General features: G+C 41.5%; 1 protein-coding gene and 1 long non-coding RNA gene across 2 annotated transcripts; one reads left to right on the forward strand and one right to left on the reverse strand.

Annotated features, from left to right (window-relative positions):
- Positions 1-3,235: 3,235 nt before the first annotated feature.
- Positions 3,236-8,480, reverse strand: clic3 (chloride intracellular channel 3). The gene is made up of 7 exons (XM_030354932.1): positions 8,174-8,480; positions 7,999-8,081; positions 6,631-6,737; positions 6,048-6,173; positions 5,804-5,910; positions 4,793-4,968; positions 3,236-4,080 (listed from the first exon to the last, which is right to left on the reverse strand). Exons 1-7 carry the CDS (start codon positions 8,199-8,201, stop codon positions 3,910-3,912), a joined length of 798 nt encoding a protein of 265 aa, XP_030210792.1. The 5' UTR covers positions 8,202-8,480; the 3' UTR covers positions 3,236-3,909.
- On the forward strand, positions 6,133-7,880 carry LOC115542611 (uncharacterized). Its single transcript, XR_003976571.1, has 2 exons — positions 6,133-6,242; positions 6,554-7,880. It is a non-coding gene; the product is annotated as an uncharacterized LOC115542611 (long non-coding RNA).
- Positions 8,481-11,177: the final 2,697 nt, after the last annotated feature.

The raw sequence follows: 11,177 nt of genomic DNA on the forward strand, positions 1-11,177 counted from the left end.
TATATATATATATATATATATATATATATATATACACACACACATACACACACACTATATATATATATATAGAGTGTGTGTGTGTGTGTGTGTGTGTGTGTGTGTGTGTGTGTGTGTGTGTGTGTGTGTGTGTGTGTGTGTGTGTGTGTGTGTGTGTGTGTGTGTGTGTGTGTGTGTGTGTATGTGCTTTCTTGTAAAGACCATGTCAATATTTATTCTAGGCTACTTGCCACTTTATAATCAATCAGGAAGATCGGGGGCGGGGGCGGGGGGTTTCAGTGAGGGTTTCATTCCATCTATACACGGGTGTACGCCTGCAACACGGGGCGCCAAAGTACCTATTCCCCACGCAATGTTATGTCGTACTTCATTGATTACCGCTACGCAGCGCATTTTTTTTTTATACTGCTCGTGGCGGAGCTGGCGGAGCGCGCGTCAGAGCTTCCGGAGCGCGCTCCCCCTTGCTCCCCCTCAAATTAAGCACTGCTCCCAAACCCCTCCCACTCATATGAAGGTATTATTGTAGCAAAAGTCTCAAGCATGCGTACACTAAAGTCACAAATGCGTAACTAAAGTCACAAATGCGTAACAGTAAAGTCACAAATGCGTAACTAAAGTCACAAATGCGTAACAGTAAAGTCACAAATGCGTAACTAAAGTCACAAATGTGTAACTAAAGTCACAAATGCGTAACAGTAAAGTCACAAATGCGTACCTAAAGTCACAAATGCGTACCTAAAGTCACAAATGCGTAACTAAAGTCACAAATGCGTAACTAAAGTCACAAATGTGTAACAGTAAGGTTGAAGTCATAAATATTTATTCTACCATTGTCAACACGAAATAGGGGCTACGAGTTCACAAATCCTTTGTTACGGGTGCACGTCCATCGATACGACTGCACGAATCTGCTGCTACTCTTGTGAACACGACTCTTTTTCTTGTGGGTACGACTCTCTTTTTCCTGTGAGTACTTTTGCTACACGCCTAGGTGGTATATGTGTAGCAAAAGTCATTCGTATGACGTAGAGCGTCCGTGGGCGGGACAAAATTGCATAAACCAATGAAAGTCGCCGGCAGGGGATGCACTTTTCAAACTACACTGGGACCAGTCCAAGATTCCACCTCTTCATTTCTGGAATCTTGACAAGTTCACAGAAGAGAAGACGGCATCCTACACGTCAAAGGTGGGTATCTTAAATTATGTTAAATTTCAGTTCAACTGAATTCCCCCCAAAGTAGGCTATTGCATTAACATGCCGCCAGTGTCATTCAATGTATTATAATGGTCGCCATAATATATAATAATATGTTCAGATATGTCTCGGATCGGCCTACTGCACCGCCTTTGTGAATTTAATTCCCCCCCCCCCCCCCATCTTTCGAAAAATAGTTTAAATCCCATATTCAACATTCGTTCATTCATTCATTCTACTCGTTGATGACCAACATTTAGAAAAACATCTACTTTTATTTGAGCCTTTTTAGTCTTGGGTGAACGGGGTGAAATCGAAGCGCGCATGCACTCGATGCATGCATCCCGCTTCCGGGGATACTCTTCTTATCGGGTACATTTTAACTACATGGTAATTACATTGGCACGACACCGGCTTCCATCATCTTCTTCGCCACCTTTTTTTAATAAATCGCCGTTTCTCGTTTTACGACGGCGCAAACACGACTATCGGCTACTTAAGGCTCACGGCCCCGGGCCCCCTGGGTAGGCCCCGGTCTCGGGCCTACCCCGCGTGCAAAATCGAATTCCAATCCGATTGAAACACGGTTAATGCGACATCAATTGAATAATCTAGGGGTCTTAATCCGACTATGAGAAACCCGATTCGGTCCAATGTTTGTCGGACTAAGGTGTATAGGCCTATCTTAAAAACCAAATCGGTTTACGTGGAGATATTACATGCTAAATATCTCCAGAATGGTTTGAGCACAAACGTTTAATTTGCCAGCACAAACTAGCACACACGCTTCCACCTATTTTCGAATTATTTGGGGGATGGGGGCAACTTCACACTTCTTATCGCGCCTCATTCGCTACAGTCTCACCCATTGGTAATCAATAAAGTAGGGAGCGCTCTATGCTACATTTTGTTGGAACTCAGTGAAACTAAGTGTTATTGTGTATTTATTTTTGATTTTCCCCTGTATTATCTCATATAGTTTCCTAGTCAGCCAGTTAAAATTTAAATGTATGAATATGGGATTTATATGGGGGGGGGGGGAATTAAATTCACAAAGGCGGTGCAGTAGGCCGATCCGAGACATTTCTGAACATATTATTATATATTATGGCGACCATTATAATACATTGAATGACACTGGCGGCATGTTAATGCAATAGCCTACTTTGGGGGGAATTCAGTTGAACTGAAATTTAACATAATTTAAGATACCCACCTTTGACGTGTAGGATGCCGTCTTCTCTTCTGTGAACTTGTCAAGATTCCAGAAATGAGGAGGTGGAATCTTGGACTGGTCCCAGTGTAGTTTGAAAAGTGCATCCCCTGCCGGCGACTTTCATTGGTTTATGCAATTTTGTCCCGCCCACGGACGCTCTACGTCATACGAATGACTTTTGCTACACATATACCACCTAGGCGTGTAGCAAAAGTACTCACAGGAAAATGAGAGTCGTACCCACAAGAAAAAGAGTCGTGTTCACAAGAGTAGCAGCAGATTCGTGCAGTCGTATCGATGGACGTGCACCCGTAACAAAGGATTTGTGAACTCGTAGCCCCTATTTCGTGTTGACAATGGTAGAATAAATATTTACGACTTCAACTTTACTGTTACACATTTGTGACTTTAGTTACGCATTTGTGACTTTAGTTACGCATTTGTGACTTTAGGTACGCATTTGTGACTTTACTGTTACGCATTTGTGACTTTAGTTACACATTTGTGACTTTAGTTACGCATTTGTGACTGTAGTTACGCATTTGTGACTTTACTGTTACGCATTTGTGACTTTAGTTACGCATTTGTGACTTTACTGTTACGCATTTGTGACTTTAGTTACGCATTTGTGACTTTAGTGTACGCATGCTTGAGACTTTTGCTACAATAATACCTTCATACACTCACGGCCCCCTGAGCTACGCTACGCTGAGTCAATTCGCGCCACAAGAGAGATCCACAGACACAACACAAACGGTGTGATGATAGCGCATTAAAGAGTTTCCAGACTACTCGAAACTCAGGAGAAAAGAGCTCAGACTGGTTAAAATGTATTGCACGGTGGAGTTTAATGTGACTGAGTCATTCTAATTCTGAAAGTCTCCTGCGTACTTACTGGGTGTGGCTTAATCGTACACATTGCCACATTTTCTGAATCACAGGATGATTATTGCTGAAAGTCACTGTAAAAAGGTCATCTATATCATACATATTTGTACACTGACTGGACAATCATGGCTAACTATGGGCAAAAAACCTTTGAATGGGTAGTAAAATATGTTTTATGTTAGTGTTCATAAAATAAGTGATGACCTAAACGTCTACATTGTTGTCAACGAGTGTTCTTCCTCCATTATTTCTTCCATCAAGATCAAAAAGCTAAATGCTGTTTAATACAAACAATCCGGTCGTCATCATGCTTTCTTCTCTTTTATCGTACAATATACTTCCAGATGATAACATGAGCAATGGATTAAGAAATATAACTTGATTTTCTATTTATTTAACAGCAAACAACAAAAATCCCTATTACTAATAGGATCATAGCTATTGGACACTTGATTGATTTAAATCAACCAATTGTAAAGCAGCGAATCGGACATGAGCTTATTTGATCTCCCTTAATCTCTCCTAAAAAATTGCAGTGCTTTTTTCAGTGCACATCATTCTGCTTTTGCTAGCCTTTCTCTTAGACCACCTGGTAGTCCCTCAGGCGGACTACTTTTTGAGGTACTTGGCCACCGTGTGGTAGGCCCAGAGGATCTCTGAGGCAGGCGGACAGGTGTGGGAGAACTGGTCCTGCTTGTAGGCCTTGTCCAGGTACTGCGTTAGACCCGGCAGGAGGCTCATCTGACTGATATCCACGCCACGGTACTTAATACACACCGTCTGGAGGAAAGGATTTATTTCCACTCAGAAATAAATATATATTATAGATTCAATAAATGACATGAAACTCCACAACTGCGTTAAAAAAGAGGTTTGAAGATGAGGGTAAAAGAGCACAACAGAGAGATATGAATTGGTATTCCAAACCCCCCTCTTTAGTCTTTTGATTGGGACCTAGGGGTGCCAAAGCAGCTGCTGTTGCTGTAATCTGGACTGATGCTGAATGTGTTGATGAGTGACAGTGTCTGTATCTAAACATGTGTATGTTTCTGATTGTGTGGAAGCGTGTTTCTGTAGGCACTAAATTATCAGTTGTCTACATGTTTTGTGTGTCTAATCATTATTATTAACTAAATTATTTAAAATGTTTGTTTATTTATGTAAATTATCTCACCCATTGCAAGGAATGAGGGCTATCAAATACTGTGTTCATTTTCAAGATTACTTCCTTGCTAATAAAGAGAGTTTCATCTTGCCCTCTTGGGGGTTGGGGCTAAGGGGGTATCATCAAAATATGGCATGTTAAGCTCTTAGAGACTGTAACTGTCATTAAGGGCTATACACATAAAAATGAATCTAAAAAAGTATGTAAAAATTTTGAATGCGTGAGTTAAATCATAACTTGAGCTTGCTATCTGAAGTAGCTGTAAGAGTTGTACTGCAGTAAGAGACAGAGAGTCATAGTGTGCTCTATGGGGCTTCCTCTACAGACCTTGACTATGTTGAGCTTTGGGAGCAGGTTGCAGTCTGCCAGGGTCAGGGCGTCTCCGTCCAGGTAGGCCCGGCTGGACTCTCCTCCGTTGGGGTTCTTCTCCAGCTCGTGAGTGAGGGGGGTCAGCAGGTAGTCGTTCAGTTTCGCCAAGCTTTTCAAGAACTTTTTTTCCAGCACTGAAAGGCACATTGAGGATCCCTTACATACACTAAATGTTATCCCTGAGCCCTACCTAGTGTGATCCCTGAGCACTACTGGGCTTTCAACACTAGTATACCTAGTGTGTTGAATGCACTGTTTTCATTTGGAAAGAGAAGCAAATATGTATTAAAATACAATTTCTCACTAAATACGCTTTTGACTTTAGGTTATTTATTTATAGCCTAATAGGCTATGTATTAGGTGTTCAATTATTGCCTTTCATCCCAAATGTAACAAACAAAAGTATCCGTGACTATGTTCATATCCATCCCATTATTATTATTCCATGTATATTTCCATGCTACACAGAAAAGCAAGAGCAATTCCTTTCAGTTTTACTCTTGCAAAAGCAAGAGAAAAACTTAATGGTTGTGTACCATCTAAGTAGTGGTTGCCTCATATTGTACTTGGTTAACTCAGTGGGTGGCTTTTCTACAGCATGTTTGCAGAAAGCTTGCAGAAGGCGTAGCCTGAAATAGAACTGTTGGCTGTAGCCTGAGTTGTGTCTTGTTTGCTACGTTAGGGCTCAGGTTGACCTGAGGAACTACTTTCTCTTGTTTCAGTTCTTTTTTTAATCATCCTACAGACATTTTTTAACGCGCAAAAATAATAAACAGAGCACTTCAAGTCCCTCAATAGTAAAGTGACCCATTGTTTCCCCTTTGGTTTTTTCCCTTGAACATTAAATCAAAACAGAGGTTAGGTTAACACATGGCTCTCGTGGTTAGGTTACAACAATGAGGGGTCTGTCTGTGCCTGTCAAACGCCACCAACAAAATGCTTTCTCAGTAAGGATTAAGTTTCTCTTACGGTCGTTCAGTCCGGGGTTTGGATTCTTGATGTACGCTGAGAATTTAAGAAAGATGTCATCGCCAGCTGTGTTGGACTCTTTGTATCTGCAAGCCAGTTTGGGGTAGCTGCCAGGAGAAACATAAGGTATTAGTTGGTGTGGTTGGGCCGTTTTGCTTTCAGAGCTGTCATGGTTCACTTTGTTTGAGTACAGGACTGAAACTCAATGGACCAGAGCGTGTCCATGTTGTGTGTTTAAACTCACAGCGGCGGTGACAGCGCCTGCTCCAAGAACTCCTCGATCTTGTTGGTGTCCGTGCGAACTTCCCCGTTGAAGACGAGGAACGGGGGCTGGGAGCCCGGGGCCACGTCCTTGAGAACCTCAGGGGCCCTGTGAGGAAGACGTCGGAAACAGAGAAGGATTGTGAGACACCAGCAAACAGATCTCCCTAACCACCAGGTAAGTAGGGAAAAATCTCAATCCCAAGGTCAAACTAGGTGTCAAACAATTATGTAAATCAAAAAAATGTGATCAGTATTTTAAAGAAATTTCCCAGCGTTTAATGTGAAAAGATTTTTTCTGAATTAATGTTGGAGAAATTGAGAAAGCAATACGTAATGGCAACACCAGGGACGGAGTCCCTAACAATTGAAGTATTGCTTAAAAACATTAGCATTGCTATCATTATTGCTCCTAATTTGTGTGACTTTTTATGTGTGTTTCATGCTGGCCGGGTCTGTGGCATGATGTTTTTTCTTGCAATTTTTAAGACATAAATTATGATGGAGAAAGAAGGAGTGGTGAAGAGGAGCCTTTGGAGAATGTGTGGAAGTGGCACTTGACTCACTTCATGTCCACGGTGGTAAGTCTGAAGGTCGCACCCTTCAACCAGAGAATCATGAAGATCCTCTGACTGAACGGACAGTTTCCCACACCTGCACAATCATCACTCGCCTGATGCACACATACGCACACACATACCCAAACACACACACTCACACACACAGACACACTCACACAGACAGACAGACAGACAGACAGACAGACAGACAGACAGACAGACAGACAGACAGACAGACAGACAGACAGACAGAGGTGTAAAAATGTGTAAGAATGATTAGCAGTGGGGGCTACAACCTAAGATCTATGTCTGTGTGTGCTCCTTGGTTTTGTTTCCCAAGTTCAGTGAATCCAACTTTCCGGTCTAATTTGGTTTCCCTTCTCGTTTATTCCGAGTTAATTCATTAATCGGTGGCTGTTTGTGTCTTTAAGCTAATTGCTCATGCAGGTGGGTACATAAAGCCCAGGAAAAGGAGGCCTGATTGCCAGCAATGTCCTGTGTGTATCAGTTTAGTCTCTGTTCTTTCTGGAGTTAGCTCAATGTATTTTGCATTAAGTGTACTTGAGTACTGTGCATTTCAGTTCTCGGAAGTTGAAGGGGAAGTAAACATCGACCCTTCAGATGATCTGCATATGGGTGTTGTTTTCCCTCCACAACTTCCTTGTAACTAGTCACTAGGTAGCACACTCCTATGCATGGCTGATGTTTGACCATGCGCTGCACTCTGTTTTGCGTAAAATAAAACTCGGACAAATATAAACTCGGACAAAGCCATTATTCCTGGTCTAAACAAACCGACCGGCCGAAAGATAGACTAATAGACAGATGAATATTTATCTTAATACATAGCATTTCACCCAATGTATTAACAAGACCTATTTACATAATCTGTCATCTTTGAATCTCCTGAAAGGTTTTTGAGACATTGGCATGTAAGGTATTTTGTAGAAGGAAACGCAGGTAAAACTGCCCAGTCGTCTTGTTCCACCCTGGTTACGGCTGTGTTTCTGCCGTTTAAAACATACACGAGTGGTTGATTATCCCTCTTCCTCTCAATTAAAATACATGTGTTTTATAATGATGCTATTGAACTGCCACTGAATACATCTAAAGAAAAGTCGACCAAATAATAATGCAACAAATATTCTGCTACCATCAATACTGCTAGAGATACAACTGACATTGACATTTCAATGACATTTTTTAGCTATATCATGCTGCCAAAGAACAAGCACAAAATAAAACCATAGAAACTTCTCACATGACAGTATTTTGGGTTCTTATTGTAACTACAGCTGTGTTTGAGGTAGTAGTTATTAATACATTTGAATTAGTATTAATGTATGCTTATCTGGAGGTTAATATGGGGCCTACCTTTATAAAGAGTTCAATATTTGGGGGCTCAGCCATCTCTCTCTCCTCTCCCTCTCCATTTGGACTCACAAACGTAGTATTTCCTGCACATTTTGCCAAAACCACAAAACTGGAGTTTACTGTGGGATTAAACACACAACACAACAACCACATCAACAACCCTAAGCGTACTTACTTTGTGTGTCTCTTTGACCTAGTGACATGGTTGAAGTCTGGTCAGCTGAAACTAACCGCCCGACAACACTTGATTCCCTCGACACCAAGAGGAGGATGCAACACTTGTAATTCCAGTGCTGTCTCTCCTTCTCTCTCTCTTTCTCTCTGTGTCTCTCTATCGCTGTCTGTCTCTCACCACACCTGTCAAGCTGTGCCTGTGAGCCCACGCCCCCTCCAGACTTTCCAGTTAGACCAGCAGATCTGGAAATCTCCTCCTTTAGCCTCCCTTCTTGCTAACACATTCTCTGTCACTCACTCCACCGCTCCATATACTGTATCCATGAGATCACAGCGCTTTCCTTTTTCCTCCTCTTTGGCCTTGCCTCTCGGGCTACCGCCTCCCGCTGAAGATTGGATTGTCCTTCGCACGTAGGGTGGAACCTAAGTTCAAGTTTAGAGGGCGTGACCTTAGACGCTACCTTAGGCGGGACCTTAGGCGTGACCTTGGGTGTGACCTCACGTGACCTTCATGGCAGTGAGCCCTCAGGTGGCCCAGGGTGAAACCTGAGCTGTCGATTAACATCAATAGAGGGAACAATAGATGAGTGACTCGCTCTGACACATTGTCTGTTGTTGTGTTTTCATTAGCGACGCTCATGCACACATACACAAACACACGTGTGTCTCATGTTAATTAGAGAAAAGGAAGACCAGGAGAGCGGGAGACCGGGGGTCAGGAGAAGGAGAGAGGGAGAAAGGGAGAGGTAACACATGGCTCTCGTTTAACCGAGAGCCATGTGTGTGTGCAGGGATCTAAAGTAGTGCAGTTCAACCCAGGTCAGCTTTGTGTCCCAGCTTCAGTTTAATACTGAATTCCAGTAGGGTGTGTGATTCATGTGAACATTGCATTTAATGATGCGTTGGAATCCACAAATCACAACAAGTGTGCCATAGATCAATTCTGATTCTATCGAGCATATTGACATCGGAATTAGTTGTTAAGATGTTATGATATTAGCAAACATGGCGAGAATGTGTAAGCAACCGTTTTAATGTATATTACAACACACTGGAACGGCTCACAAATAAATAATAATCAATAAGTTCAATATTTACAACTAGCATTTATTAACACGTATAATGTAATATGAGGTGAATATCTTCTCTCCCCCATTTATTCAAGTGTTTAGTAACAATGTCTCTTGTACAAGGAAACACAAACTGATGTTCAAATTGCATGGAAATGAATGAGCTGCTTTGAGCACCAAACACTTTACTATCAACATACATGAAGGATATAGGGTTTTGAAGTTTCCATACTACAAAGTCAACTTTTGTTCTTAGTGTGAGCCCCCCCCTCTTCTCTTTTTTGAAGAACCATCTGTATCCTGAATGTCTTTCATTTACACACTTTTGAAGAAACACTGCTGCAACATTTCTGAAAGCATCCTGCAACACTTCAGAGTCCTGCAGTTATGTCCAAATAGCATGGTCCTCTAATAGTTAATGTAGAATAATGTGGTAAATGTCTCGGGCTTTAGGGATGAGTCACGCATTACACCAAATGTGCCAGCTGAACTTAGTACTTCTGGAGTGAAACTAAACCACAGATGGAAAGCCCCCAATTCAGAAGGCAACCGTGCGCACATGTTTGACTATTCTATCATGATATCGAAGATGAAAATTAGACTAGAGAGTCACTGCTGAACACTGGGCATTTCAGGCACATGCCTCGTCCAGAGATGCCAAAAGTATTCACATTCATTACTCAAGTAGAAGTATAGACACTAGGGTTTAAAAATACTTCTGTAGAAGTTGATAGATACTCAAACTGTTCAAAACTACCCCCAAAGAAATATGTTTCAGCCGCATTTATGCCTATTGAAAATGGAAGCATTTTAGTACAATGAAAAGGGGATACATATTTTTGCAGGTTGAAGATACAGTCTATAACTTTGGCTATAGGAAAGAGGAAACATGTATATTCTTCATTCAGGGTGCATTATAGAGAAGTATCACATATTTTCACTGTTTTCGTATTTATTTGAGCAGGGTAATGAAAGGCTCTATTATTGCGATTCCTCATTATTAGGTCTACCATGATCAATGTTATCATTGTTATCTATTCCGAATGCAACTGAAATGTGGATAAGCTTACAGGAATAAAATACGATCAGCTGGTTTTCAGTACCGCTGTCAGTTTGGCCGCAGTGCAATGAATGAATAAATATCGTAAACACGTAGGAAGAATAAAAACATACATTTTGACAGATATGCCATAAATTACTACTTTACAACCTTGTTGATATTCAACATTTAGAAAACATCAGCCATTCAAAGTGTAGCGTGTAGTTCCGCCCACACTGGATGCATGCGCGCTTCCGCGGCCAGAGATACAATTCTTATCGCGGGTAGCAAATCTTTTTTTTCGTAGGTTGGTGGGGAAAGTAGCGCCTCTGATTGGTTAACCCTAACACTAAGCATAACCCTAAAAATAACTCTAACCCTAACCCTAAACTCCCCCAAACAGCTAGGACTAATCGAAACACGATCTAAAGGAGAGCCCTTCTAGCCCTTTTTCTCAGAGGCGAAAAAGGCGGAACTTGCATCCTACGAAAAAAAGATTTGCTCGCGGGTAACTACATTGGGACGACACCGGAATGAAATTGGAGTAACAAGGTTATTTTTTAAATGTAAGAAGTAGAAAGTACAGATAATTACTCCAGTAAAGTATAGATACCCAAAATTTCTACTTAAAGGCACCCAGTGCAACTTTCGAGGCTTAAAAATAAACATTCAATTTCTAGTCTTTTTTACACGTAGTAAGTTTCAATAACTCCATACCATTACATACCGACATTCAAGCAGCAAAGATGAGACGTCGTTGTGTGGTGAGAACTGATAGAAAATCGATAACAACAATGCCGCCATTTTCTTTATTTTTTGTAACCTACAATAAATAAAGCAGGCTTCCAGTCAATGGAAAAATGGCTTCTCCCCACCGGCGATTGTTGTTGTTTACG

This window comes from Gadus morhua, chromosome 4, assembly GCF_902167405.1.
Source record: "Gadus morhua chromosome 4, gadMor3.0, whole genome shotgun sequence".
NCBI lineage: Eukaryota > Metazoa > Chordata > Actinopteri > Gadiformes > Gadidae > Gadus > Gadus morhua.

Coding starts and splice junctions, on each gene's coding strand:
- clic3 (XM_030354932.1), bottom strand. CDS start 8,201: ATGTCACTAGGTCAAAGAGACACACAAA. Junction 8,082..8,173: donor AGGTCAAAGAGACACACAAA/GTAAGTACGCTT, acceptor CAAAATGTGCAG/GAAATACTACGTTTGTGAGT. Junction 4,969..5,803: donor AAACCCCGGACTGAACGACC/GTAAGAGAAACT, acceptor TGTGCCTTTCAG/TGCTGGAAAAAAAGTTCTTG.